General features: G+C 35.0%; 1 protein-coding gene and 1 long non-coding RNA gene across 4 annotated transcripts; one reads left to right on the top strand and one right to left on the bottom strand.

The window, feature by feature from the left end:
- Positions 1–8560: 8560 nt before the first annotated feature.
- LOC110940506 lies at positions 8561–13828 on the bottom strand. Of its 2 annotated transcripts, none has more exons than XM_022182038.2 (11): positions 13646–13828; positions 11197–11483; positions 10909–11101; positions 10574–10804; positions 10233–10471; positions 9958–10161; positions 9790–9885; positions 9613–9708; positions 9172–9513; positions 8772–9014; positions 8561–8690 (listed from the first exon to the last, which is right to left on the bottom strand). In XM_022182038.2, the coding sequence occupies exons 2-11, from the start codon at positions 11479–11481 to the stop codon at positions 8673–8675; spliced, it is 1947 nt and encodes a 648-aa protein (XP_022037730.1). In that variant the 5' UTR covers positions 11482–11483; positions 13646–13828; the 3' UTR covers positions 8561–8672. The 2 variants fall into 2 exon arrangements, with proteins under 2 accessions (XP_022037730.1, XP_022037728.1); XM_022182036.2 differs by having other exon boundaries at positions 10909–11131; positions 13646–13827.
- On the top strand, positions 11962–12838 carry LOC110940507. Of its 2 annotated transcripts, XR_002593267.2 has the most exons (4): positions 11962–12128; positions 12208–12394; positions 12502–12605; positions 12770–12838. It is a non-coding gene; the product is annotated as an uncharacterized LOC110940507 (long non-coding RNA). The 2 variants fall into 2 exon arrangements; XR_004893234.1 differs by lacking the exon at positions 12770–12838 and having other exon boundaries at positions 12502–12674.
- Positions 13829–14152: the final 324 nt, after the last annotated feature.

Genomic DNA, 14152 nt, shown 5'->3' with positions numbered 1-14152 from the left:
AAGTATGTTCCACCGAATTCAAAATTAGGAGCATTCATTGCACAGATAGTTCAAGAACCAGATTTAATGAAGGAATGGATGGGCATGTTTGCTAATGTTGAGAAAAGACAAAATGAAGAGTTTTTTATCAGAAGAAAGTCCTAAAAAGACAACAGTTTTTTATCAATCATCATCTGATAGCAGTGATGATGAAGAAGAAATATATATAAACATTGAAAAAACTCAATTATCTCCTGAAAGTTTTAAATTTTATTTTGCAGATAGACTGGAGAAGCTGAAAAAGAAACGAGCAGCAAAGGATCAGAAAAAGGCGAAATGCAAAAAGGTTGCTCAGGAAGAGAAGTGTGAACAAGGTGAAGAAGTTAAAGTTGTTGAAAAGATGGTTGAAGTTGAGAAGGTAGTGGAAGTTGAAAAGATTATTGAAGTTGAAAAAGTCGTTGAGGTCATCAAACCATGTCTAAAGTGTTTGGAATCTTGCAAGCAGTGTGAAGAGAAAGATGAGAAGTTGAGTGAGCTTAACAAGATGAAAGAAAAGTTATTGTTTGATGTCAATTATGTGAAAGAATCAAATGATGTCTTGAACAGAACGGTGAATGGTTTGCAAAGGACAAATTCTGAAAGAGAAGATGCTTTAAACATGATAAATGCAGTAATGATGTCTAAGCAGAAGGCTATCAACCATTACATTGAGGAGTGTGCTAAGTTGAAACAAGAGTTGGAAACTGAAAAAATAGAGAATGAAAGAATCAGACGATTACTGCAAAGTTATTCTAGTTCTGATTATTTGATTGATCGAATTTATCCAACTGTTGCAGGTTCTTTTCAAGATAAGAAGACTGAAGAGAAGGATACTGGTAAGAAACAAAGTACAAGTTATAACAAGTGTCCGCCTCCAATCTGGGAAGGTTATTCTCCCAGAAAACCAAATGAGGAACAGGTCAATAAGGCTGTCAATATAAAGTTAAAGTCCGAAACAACTGATGATTTACCAGATAACATTGACGTCACATTCACATCGTCTGACACTGATCATGAGTCTGTGTTAATAAAGAAAGTGGTCGATCAAGTGTTGGATAAGGATGAGGAGTCAGAGTCAAAGTCTGAGTCAGGAAGTTCAAGTTCATCATCAAAGTTATCAGTCAAACGAGTTTACAATAAAGAATTTATGTTATCAAAATTTAATTTGAATGACGAACCAATCAAAGTGGCATATACTTTGAGTGATTCAGACAAATTATATTCTGATGAAGAATTTCCAATAAGAGGTGTTAAAACTGATGTGATCAAAAAGGTTTTTAAATTAACAGAAATTAATATTTCTGAAATAAAAGATGTAAATTTTTCTAAAAAACCTAAACCTTACACCTCAAGAGTTCAACAAAGGATAAACAAGAAAAAAGGTTAAAGTTCTGGTTCTGGTTTTCAAAAGAAACCAAACCATAACAGTAATTTCAAAAAGAAAGGATTGGGTTTTACTTCACCAGAAAATCATAAAAATGAGAAAATTTATAAAACAAATATTGTATTTGTTTCAGGGACAAGTTCTAAAGAAGAAGAAAAGAGCTCATTCTGGAAGCAATCCAACAAGGAGTTTATTGCTGAAAAACAAAAGTCTGAAAAGAATGGAGCCTATCAGAGAAAGGAGATAAGAACCTGTTACAGATGTCATGAAGTTGGACACATCGTCTGGAACTGTCCAATGGCTACCAACACAAAACAGGAAGTTGTTTCTAAACTGAAAGAAAAAGTTGTTGATCAATCTAAACCACCAATTGAAAAATTCAAAGTGTTTAAAAATTCAACATATGAAGTTGGTGAATGTTCAAAAACGTTTTACAAACGAAGGGGAAATCTTGACAATAAACATGGGTTGTTAAGAAATCAGATGTAAAATCTGGCAATGAATCTGATTCCACAAAATCAGAAGAGCCACAGGTTGTTCAAAAGAAAGAAAATTCAGTACCGCCAATGGATGATGTCAACTTTCCACCATTGCGGGCTGAAAATTTTAAACAAAAAGTTGGAAAGGTTGAGATCTCGAATCAATTCTATTCTGAAAAGAAAGAATTTGATGTCGAGAAAGCATTCAATGGGAAAGTTAAAAAAAATTTGGAAAGATGGTCAAAGGAAAGGCCAAAGGGGTAAAAGATTTTTATGAAGAAAAAAGAAACGTTCAAATCCCAAGTGAAGGTGATAAGGTCACATCCAAGTTTGGTCAGGCTTGGATGTCTGTTTTTTATATGTAAAATCCTGACTTGCCGGAGCTCCCAAGTTGGTAATCGTGGAGCAGGAATCGGCATCTTTCTTGAGAAATTCACATCTGTGATATTTCGACCTACAAGTGGTAGTTTTTCTTGAAATTGTTATATTTCATTTTACAAATGGTAAGGTTGGTTAGTGAACCTACAAGTGTTGGTTCCTACATGTGGTTGAAAAAGAGGTTTTCATCTTCAAATGGTAAATCAAGGTCATTAAGTTGAACTTGATTTCACTTTCGTACAAAGAAAAAGAGAAACAAAGTGATGAGTTTATCCCCTATTCTACAAGTGGTAACATCAAAACTAATTTATGGAAAAACCATTTTGATTAAAACAAACTTAAGTGTTTTGAAATCATAATGGGAAAATAGTTTGTTGTCAGGGGGAGTTCTGATTGTTTATGCCAAGTGAATGGAGAATTGAAGTAATTCAAATCAGTTTGTCAAATTTTCTTTAAATGGTTTTGAATTTTAGGGGGAGTAAGAAATTTCAGAAAATCCAAAAACATTAGAAAATTTGAAAAATCCAAAAACATCGAAAAATTCAAAAATGAGTTTTGTTGTGAAAAAGAGGAAATGATAGTACATCACTGGACTATCACAGCACGCTAAAGAATTGGAAAGTCAAATGTGATAAATGATCTCACTGCGGATATGCCAATAGGTTTTTACTCATTCAGTAGATTGTTTTCGAGATATAAACCTAAAAATCAAACTTGCTTATTTCGTGGGGAACATCTCTCGGATATATAGGTAACCCCTGAAATCTTGTTTGAAGGGCTTTCTATTTCTGACATACTAGGTCTTTGTGCGTGATGATATCTGGGGTATTATACCAGGACTTCTGATTTTGCGGGAGCAATAGCCTAGTCCTCGTATAATACTTTGAATAGCTTTAATTATATAAAGCCCACCCTCAGCATAAAAAATGATGAAACGTTGAAAAATGCTAATCATGTGCTGTTGAAGAAAAGATCCCCAAACGGGACACACCTAAAGACGAGCCATCATCTCTTTGTCTGAACGGAAGTTCTAACCTGAGCTCTCATGGTCTCGCATTACCTGTTTTACAGATATCATTAGTGTACATTCACCTGTAAGACTGAATATAGTAGTCTGGATACGGGAGTATATTCTGAGGTGGTACACGCGAATAAGTTTAAGTGCTTAAAACATTAATTTTTGTATCTCGAAACAGTTGAACTTTGTGTGAAAATTTAAGTGGATCAGTATACTGACAATCTAAGTGAATCGTTTAGAACTTAAAATGTTTAAAGCTTAACGGTGTTGGTGATTTGTCTCATAAACTAAACTGATATGATCCTCTTACACAAACTCATAAAAATATTGTCTGTAAATATTTCTTTACTACTTTTCAAAATTCCAAAAAGATTTGAAGTGTGTTTTAGCATAAAATTTTGAAAAATCTAAAAAGATTTTATTTCATCTTATTTTAGACAACTGATATTGAAAAGCTGATTTTCAAAATTCCAAGTGCTAAACATGATGGACAATGGGTTGGGAAAGTTTGTTAAATGATATTTCCTGCAAGTGGTTCATCAGAGATTAAAATTGTAAAATCATGTTTTGTTTGTTTGATTCTTACAATATGGCTTATAAATTTGTCAAATTTTAAATTTATGAAATTTATTATGAGGTAGAAGATGTGCAGGTTAGCCAGGTTTCTGATTCTGAGTGAGATAGAGAGTCAGGTTACGGTTCTGATTCTATGAAAGCCAGACTACAATCCCAAGCACAACTTAAGGGGGAGTCTGCTAGCAAACGGGAGTCTGAAGTAAGAAGAACCAGATGCTAACTGTTGATACTGATGAACTGAACGAATCAAGAGACCTGATCAAGAGAATTAGAAAGATCGAGAGTCAGATTGCGATTCTAAGGCAATGGAGATGATAGATCAACATCCAAAGGGGAGATTAGTTGATAAAGAGAAGAGAGAGATTGAGGATGCTATACAGTGTCAAATATTTCAGAGAGAACAAGAAGACTGATAAAGACTGAAGATTGAAGACTCGACACTGAAGACTTCGTCAACATCCAAGGGGGAGTCTGTTGGTGCATATGTCTGTCGACTTCGTCTTGTATCGAGTCTTGTATTAGAATAGATAGATCAGGGCACGAAAAACGAGAAAACATGTTAAAAGGTTCATTTCGTACGAAATGAGCTTATCCATTTCGCTTGAATGATTTCGTGCAGAATACCCTGCCTATAAATAGTAGTTAGTGTCTTGATCCTCAATTGTAACTTTTCGATTCCAGAGCCGAAGTGCTGCTGAAGAGTCTACTCACTGTAAAAAGTTGTTATATCAATCAAAAAGACATTTAAAGTGAATATCAAGCTGTTTCTACTCCAATACGTCTGTTTCCGCCTTTCGTATTGGACAAAAACTCTTCTGAACGACTCGTTTGGTCGTGTAAACTCTTAGCTTTAAATTTATAAACTTAGGCTCGATTTAAACCTAAACCACACAACCGGCAAGTGTACCGGTCAATGCAGTATACCTAAGTAAGTCCGAGTATCGAACCCATGAGACTATACTAACTATGTATACTAGACTCTGACTATACTGACTTTAACCTAACTGTACTTAACTGTTTTGTTATTTGGGGGGTGTAACACCCCGACTGCGTAAAACAACAAACCACAACAGAAACTTTAGGGAGTCACATCACAGGATAAATAGTTTCACAACACAAGGCATTTAAAGTTTGCGTTTTATTGAATTGATAAGTGTTTTACATTGTCTTAGAATAAAAAGAAACAAGTTCAAACATATTGTATTTCAAGTTTTAAGTCACTAAAGCTCGCGTCCATCCTATGTTATGCATCATATCATCAAACAACAGCTCCTGAAACATATGTGAAAAGAGAGTCAGCATAAAAAGCTGGCGAGTACATAGGTTTTGTGAGTGTGTCAAATTCATGGCTTGTGCACATATTGCAATACCTCGTCCGACTACTAGAGTTGATAAGTGAAAATCTTGTGTCAAAAAGTGTTTGATATCTATTATATATAATAAATGTGTTAAATTTTGCTGATGTGTCATGCTAGGAGGGCTCTAAATTTTGCTTTTTGGCGGGAAAACTTCTTGGGTCAAGATATGGGACGCGGAGCATGATTTGAGCTACCCGACCCAATGTTTTCGGATCCTATTTAAACATCACGCTCCTTCACTTCTTCAATGCTCTCAAACCCTACACCCACATCTTTTCCTTCACGATTCTTCCTTCTACTTCAAGCCAAACCTTCAAACCCTAATCCACCATGAACACACCAAAACACACCTGCTTAAAACTCCAAATCCCTTAACATCCCCAACCAATCTTCATCAAAGGCACCTGGTTTTCTTCTCACTTCAGCCTCCTCCTTCTCCTTCGTGTCCAATGAAGGTACCTATATCTCTATCCTTAATTTCATCAAATTCATTATCACGTGTTCATATTCTCATACTTATATTTGTTATTTGTGTAGTTTAATATATGCAAATCTGACATCTGGATGCAATGAAGCCCTATTTCGCATTACCAGATCCAACTACAATCGGATCCATATAAATACTCATAACCCGTCTATAGTTTTCATTATTTCTTCAAATCGATTAGGGTTTCTGCAACTCCAACCCGCCGTTCTCTGCCTCCCGTCCATTCTTTGTGAAATTGATTATCTTCATCTTCAAGGTATGATTTCATCTTATAATCCAATCTCTTTCTTTATTTTGTTAGATTTCATAACGAATTTTTGTTTTTGATTCATATATCTCCTCTGCGTTCAGATCCATCTCTTATCCTTCCATCTTGATTTTGATTTTCAAATGATTTTTCCTAGGGTTTCTGCGTATTGGATCTTTTTACTGCTCCAGCACACAAATGTCGTCTCCATCAAGGCATGATTCATATATAGTGAGGCTGTTGTGTATGATAATTGTTTAATTTCGTGTAAAATGATTTGTATATGTACTGGATCTGTTGTTTAGGTACAAATTGGTTCGCATACGTTTACCTTTGATTATGTTTACAGGAGTACCGGTTCGCCATGGGTATAATGCATCAGTTTTAGCTTATGGACAAGTATATTTTTTTTTACAATTCCTTGTGCATTATCTGTTTATTTATGGTAAATTATGTAGGTTAAGCTTTTTAGCATTTTTATTACTAGATAAGTACTTGTGTTACAAAATTGAAGATTGTTTTTTTCTACTGTTTATTTGTTTTTATATACTGGATCCGGTAAAATTTATACAATGGGCACAAACTACAATGGGGAATGCAACGGGATCATTCCTAAGGTTATGCACACAATTTTCAAACGGAACTGCATTTGAATTCTATTCTTAGTCTGGCTATTGAACTTTCTTAATCTGGTGTGGTTCTGTTCTTAGTTTACAAACATGATCATGTGTGATTTCATTCTTCATTAGGGTTTGTAAGTCACAATGATACGTGTTTAATTATCATATGTTTTCGCAAGTGCTTATTGTCATACCCTGATAGAGAAATTGATAGATTTGTGTTTTCGCTTATGTTCTTGAATGGGATCATTCCTGAAGTTCTTTTGGGTAGATTGACTATTGAAATGTGTTTAATGATGTTATTTCTTGTATTGACTTAATCTGTTAATGATGACAGAAATACATCAAGCGTTACAACAACGTCAAGCTCACAGCCTTGGGGATGGGTTAGATGCAATAATTCATTTCTCTATTTTTTTGCTAATAGTCATCAAGAACATAATGCACACTTAAACACATGAGTTTAACGATTGCTGTTGATGTAACACATGCAGCCACACCAACTGTTGTTTTAATCTCCGAGATTCTAATGGAATGTTACACCCTGGCTTTGCGGAAGCGTGGGTTTATTTGGTGTGACTTCTTAATACCATAGCTTAATCACAACAACGCTATATAAAAATAAAACCGAGATAATCATCCATTACTCCAAGTTTTAAAAGTAAAATACCACAACATTGTTCTCAAACGTCGACACATGCAACGAAAATACAACACAACAAAATGAAATCTTGTTCGAAAGACACAACCACAAACATGAAATAAACACAACTTAAGACTTATGACTCGTCCAGGTAAAAGCCACAACCCCTAAACTTGGATGACATCACCCTTCTTACGCAGCTCGAAAACATAGCATACCTCGCCAGATCCCTAATTCCCTGAAATACATGTAAGTTGAAAAATCAACAAAAGTTGAGCGAGTTCATGTAAAGTGAGTATGTAAAACCTTTGTAATACATTTGTAGGTATAAAAATCCCTAGTATGTAGCAAATAAGGAAAAATGCGATCACCATTGGTTTGCAAGGCCAATGATATGTGTGAAGTGCAGTAGGAAGACTCAAACCAAGATAGATCTACCGCTAATGACCCTCGGTCCGTTCTGTTGGGCCTGGAGTTGGGCTCGCTACACCCAGATAGATCTACCGCTAATGACCCTCGGTCCTACAATGAGGATTAATGGCCTCCAGTTTCCGCCTACTCACTCACATGATCTAAGTAGTAACCCTCCTTACGCTAACCATACCATGTAAAAAGTCACTACAAGAAAACTGGGTTTTTAGTACACGTAAAAGCGTCATAAAATGTTATTTTATAGGACCTTTCATTTAATAGGACCAATGGTAAAAGCGTTTCATGTAAAGGGGTCGTAAAAAGTCTCGGAACTAAAAAAACGTCCTAACATCTCAAATAAGATTATGAAACTAATTTTATGGTCGCATAATATGTCTTTGAACAACCAAAATAGTGTCCTAACAAAAACATATTAGGACACTTTTACGATGTTCTAACATGTGCTTACATACTTTTAATCTTTTGATACACTTACAAGCGTCCTTAGAAATTAATTAATAGGACCCTTAAGATGTAACATTATAGCTAATTTAGTACCTAGAAAAGGGTCCTAATATACCAAATAAGATCATGAAACCAATTTTACGGTCGCATAATATGTATATAGACAACTTAAATAGCGTCCAAAAAGGAACATATTAGGACACTTTTACAATGTTCTAATATGTGATTACCTACTTTTAATCTTTTGATACACATACAAGCGTCCTTAAAAATTAATTTATAGGACCCTTATGATGTAACGTTATAGCTACTTTAATATCAAGAAAATGGTCCTAATATCACAAATGAGATTATAAAACCAATTTTATAAACAGACCATCAACATATGACATCCTAATAGTTATTGTATAAAATCAACTAATGAAAGAAATAAAACTTCATTATATTTCAAAAAAGCATGTTCATAACAAAAACACTAACCATAAATAAATTATAACATTATCTAACATAAAGTCTTAACATTTAACAAAGAAATTAAAAGCAATTAAATGAAATAAGAAGCATAAAATCTTGAGTCATCATGCGTCCTCAATCCTCATGGACTACCTACAAATAAACCATCCATGTATAAGCATTAAGTTCCATGATATTAAAATGATTTGTATCACAAATTTAACAAATGCATACCGAGATGAATGGATACGGCCATGCGATGGATGCGCCAATACAATCTTGAATTGTAGAAAATAAACCATATGGTCTTACCAAGTTTTCATCTTTTTTTATTGGTACTTGAACGTTTACCTCACACCATTCTGGTCCAATCTCTGTACCACCAACTAGGTCATTTGGGTCCAAGCTCTGGATTCTTCCTCTTGCTACAATCTCGGTAGAGTTTAGAATGCTTTTGAGGAAAACTTCATCTCCGACCTAGATTTTAGTTTTCAACAAATATTTATTAAACTCTAGTCATAATAGTGCAAAAAATCATTTTACAAAAAATTAATAAAGTTTTACACTAGCAGGCTAAAATTTTTATAGAAAAACTAAGGAAAATTGATTTTTAAAGATTTATATAGAAAAATACCCGTAAACGTTGATGTCCATTGGTTACATTGGGGAAATGTTGTGATGCAAGAGGTTGAACACTGGAACCACCCCTCGACCCTTCCATCTCTGATACTTGGGCTCGTAACTGGACCACAATACTAGTAAGTTCTTCACATTGAGACTTCAATTGGATGTTTTCTCTATGACATGCTGAACGACTTGGTATTACACCCCAAACATCAGCAGCACGAACACCCAGACCATACATAACCGCATCACCATTTCGATCATTACCCATTACTTTAGAAAAAACATCATCTGGTCCAGGCTTATCGATCGAGCCCTCGGGAAGATTAGAACTAAGTTGTTGCATCTGTGCCTATATTAGGCATAGTCACAAAAATAAGGTATGTATTTTTAACAGCATCAAGAACACATAGAAAAAATATGTGTATGAATATATAAGCATATTACTTACAATTGCATTTGAAGCTTCCAAATTTTTGGTAGTTCCATCTTTGGAGAAACATGCACGAAACATTTCCAATCGACTTGGATCTTGTCCCTTAGATGCCTGTTTGAATAAAAAGAAAATAAGTATTAACAATGGATATCGACATGCTACATTAATAATTGCACTATCTCATACAATCACCTTTAGCTCTTCGCGGACTCGAGCATAACTTTTTTTACCCGTTACTTGAAACATCTTCTTCTTTGCCCGATTCGCCTTGTTTTTTTCACTTACGAGCTTCAGTAGACAAGTGAAATTTCAGAATGGGAAATAAACTAATGTTATTTAAAGTGGTAGGCTATTTCATACCTTAGACTTTTCTTTATTCCAATACTTCACAAGTTTCTTCCATTGTTTTTTTTGCACTTGTTTTGGCCTAGAACTTATTTGTTCCTTCAGTGACAAAGACGGATCATGGTATAGTTCCTTAATTCTTGCCCTCCAGTTCTTCACCTTCCGCCCAAATGATTGCAATATCCAGCCTTTAGCAACTTCAGGAATATCAAATTTTGTCTAAAAATGAAACAGGTTACATGAGAAAACAAATACTTAAGTCATTAACATACATATTTTTAATTATGTACCTTTAAGAGTGCAACCAACGCTTCTTTTTTGGCGGCCTTAACTTTATTCCATGGTTTATAAATCGGACAATACTTTCCACTCCTTGAGAGGGTTCCCATGAAATGGGTCAGTTGACTACTTTTGTCATTAATAGGTTGTCCGTGTGCATTAACTAAAATAGGAATTCTATCCCCTTTTTCTTGGGCCCAAACCTTTGGCATACGCGTTGGTCCTCTCACTCTTTTACGTACATTCCGAACTACAAAAAGTGAAAATGATTTACATTGTACATGTATACATTAAAAATACTAAATATATGATTTAACAAAAAAAATGAAGCAAACAAGTATATCAAATAAACCTGCTTCAATTTCTTGTTGTGAAACTTCATGCTCATCTTCATTTTCTGGAACTTCACGTTCTTCTTCAACCAGTACTTCATCGTTCTGATTTTCTAAATCATTCACCTTTTCTAAATCTTCCGTGTCTTTATCTCCATCATCTTTAAAACTATCTTGTTCTTCATAATCTTCATTCATATCTATATCTTCAATATCATCAGATTCAACATCATCTTGTTCTTCATTGATATCTATAGTTACAAAAAAAAGTAAGCATCAAAAACAGTTAATTGAATCTAGACATAATATTAATTAAATTTCATACATAAAATATTTGAAAAACAAACATAGGTACCATGAAATCTCATGTCACGCTCCCCGTGGTCATCATCGTTGTCAACTGCTAATAACTTTCTCTTAGCTACAATTGATCTCCCTCTTGTATCAACTACTTGTCCCTTTTGCATATGAGATTCTGAAGTTAGCACACGGGAGACAGTCGGAGCAATGAATCGTTTCTGTGCTAAATTAGTATATCTTTTCAGGGACTGCGGAGCAATGTATGTTCGACGTTGTTTCTGTAAGTCGAATTGTTAGAGAAGAAACCGAAAGAAATTATATTATGAGTATTTGATATTAGTACCTTTTTAGAGATTTTTGTAGCAGCTTCTTGATAATCTTGCTCAACATCAACATCAGAACCAGGCATATACTCTACATCTATATCTTTCTCGCTCGTATCCATTGATTTCTTTTTCTTTTTCTTTGTTTTGTCACTCTCTACTAGACTTGTCAAAGAATTAGCAATATTTTTCAATCCCAAAGCTTGTAATTTTTTTTGGTTCTCTTGAACCCTTGACATTCTACTCTTTTCATAAGGATTCATCTGTCTTTTGGAGCTTTGTCCTTGCATACTTTTATCTTCCATTACTGGTGTACACAAAAAAAGAAAAATCTCATTAAATAATTCATAAAAGGCCCAAATAAATAAGAAATAAAGATTTATAAAAAGAAAGATAAAAGAATAAAAACTAAAAATAAAATACATATCTAGCTTTCATAAAAATATTTACAGTCATAGATATTTACAGTCAACGTAAATACTAGCTTTCATAAAAATATTTACGGTTATAGATCTGCTTATTCTATAGAATTTGCTAAATCACTGCAAACACCTAGTGTTTGGGTTTCTTTAATATTATTTGCAACCATCAGAATGTAAATCAACCCTAAGAATACAAGTATCGATACTATTGGATTATATATGAATTATATATGAACTAGGGTATTAGGGTTGTAAACGAGCCGGGCCGAACCGAGCCCGAGTGGGCTTGGGCTCAATTCGATAATTTTAGCGAGCTGAAAATATGGGCTCGATGTTGGGTCGAAAAAAGTTCGTTCGCTTTATAGGCAGAGAGACCGTAGCAGAAGCCGGGACCGATATGATGAGAGATATCGAGGTAGGGACAGGGATCGTTACAGAAGCAGAAGTCGCAGCAGAAGTCCTGATTATCGCAGAGAACGTAGAAGAGGGAGATACGATGATGATAAGGGCAGAAGTTCGTCTCCTAACAGGTACACCCACACACACTTGCATATACACATTGGTATCTGTATGAATGAATGCTTCATGATACTCTGTTGAACTGTGTAGGAGTGTTTCTCCTCCTGCTCGGGGCAGTGCTAGCCCGCGGAAGAGCGTGTCTCCGCGCAGGTCACCTTCTAGAAGCAGAAGTCCCGTAGCTCGTGATGAAAAGGAGCGGTCGCCTACTCCAAAAAGTGTTTCACCCCGTGGCAGGTCTGACTCTCGAAGCCCATCACCACAACGATCTGATGCTGACGTGAGTATTTTTTATATATGTATTGTTATCATTTTTCAAAACATATAGTAGGCTGTAGCTTATAAGTTATATTCATGAGGTCTTGATAATCGAACTTTGTTTTACAGGAGTGAAAAGTGAAGTAAATCGTTGAAGACTGCATGAATTAAAAGCGATGTTCCTTTTTCTGATGAGCTGGATGAATTCTTGAACTCATATGCGTATTTCTAAGGTTAAACCTTTTTCCGTTGTACTCTTTGCGTATGTAGTTTTTTATGTTCTGCAGTCTGGATTTCTTTCTTTATTTGTGTTAAAGAGTTATCCTTTTGGATATTTGTGAGTGTCTGGTTTCATGTTTGCATGCATATTACTGAAGTTTTTTGAAATGTACTATAGTTGCTGTATGCTGTTGGTGAGAACCGGTCCAGCTTGCAGCGGTTAAGCTGTTGGTTGATGTCTTTTGAGGTAAAAAGGGGGACATCTGAGGTAAAAAGTACACCTGTGGTTGTATTACCGATCACGTTTTGGAAGTTATTTGTATTACCGAAAGTTGATTCTGAAATGGTGATTGAAGATGAACGGGTCATCTGAGGTAAAAAGTACACCTGTGGTTGTAGATATCACTAAAGGGGGACATTCAGTGTCAAATAAGGGTTGTCAAATAAGGGTTCTGTTGCTTCTATACAAACTAATGCAGAGTGGGTATCTGCACCATTAACTGGGAAGCATGTTGTTAAAAAATGGAAAATAAAAGAAAAAAAATTATCTACACAAAGGAGTTTATGATTTTAAAATTTAAACATGGCCCGCTATGACCTATCCAACAAGCGAATAAGAGCTGGCCACGTAGGACCGCTAGGCATGCCCAACGCCCGGACTGAAACTCCCGCCCAAGGGGCCACGCCCAAACAGAAGCCCACCCGGAGCGGTGACTTGGGCGTTTTCAGCCAACCCACGCCCCAACCCCCACCCCATAACCCATAGTCTAAGATGGTCATTGGATAAATGCTCAACCTTTTCATTAAATGAATCTTCATCAATCGCAGACTCAACTAAAGCTTGAAAACTTAGGGGTTATACTATTGTATTCTGTAATTAACATGATGGTTCATATAAATTGACTTAAGAAGGGAATTCAAAGAATGAAAACCTAGGGTTATACTAAAGCTTGAAAGCCTAGGGTTATACTATTCTCTTCAGTTAATACACACAATACATAAATCAAACTATAGAATGGAGGTGATGAAATAGACTGTTAAAACTGAAAAATACCTTAGCCGAAGAAGATTATTCAGTGTTTGATGCTTTTGATTTTCCTTGAGCTTTTCCACAAGGGTTAAACGAAATTGAGTGCAAGTTTGAGATCCTATTAAGACGGGAATTAAAAGAATGAAAATGGAGGGAGTTTCTAATTTTTTTACTCAATATCGCAAATATGGTGTTTTCCTTGAATAGACTCACGTGATCTCAGTCAGTCACTGGTAGAGTCAAATAAATATCTACTAAAATCATATCATAATACTCATGAATGTCTTTTCAAAAAAAATACTCATGAATAATATTTTTCCTATTTATTAAATATCTACTAAAATCACATCATAATACTCATAAATAGTATTAACATTACTCTTTTCTTTGTACTATAAAATTCTCTTGTGTAGTGCGAATGAAATTCGGTATATGCATAAACCAGTCGGGTAACGGTAATGAAAGTTGTCAAAAAATAACTAAATTGATTCGTATTGAAACCAAAAACACTAATAAATGAATACGGCACTA

The sequence above is a fragment of the Helianthus annuus genome, chromosome 5 (assembly GCF_002127325.2).
Source record: "Helianthus annuus cultivar XRQ/B chromosome 5, HanXRQr2.0-SUNRISE, whole genome shotgun sequence".
Lineage (NCBI taxonomy): Eukaryota > Viridiplantae > Streptophyta > Magnoliopsida > Asterales > Asteraceae > Helianthus > Helianthus annuus.
The sequence above is the reverse complement of the archived record's forward strand: the minus strand, read 5'-3'. Positions and strand labels throughout refer to the sequence as shown.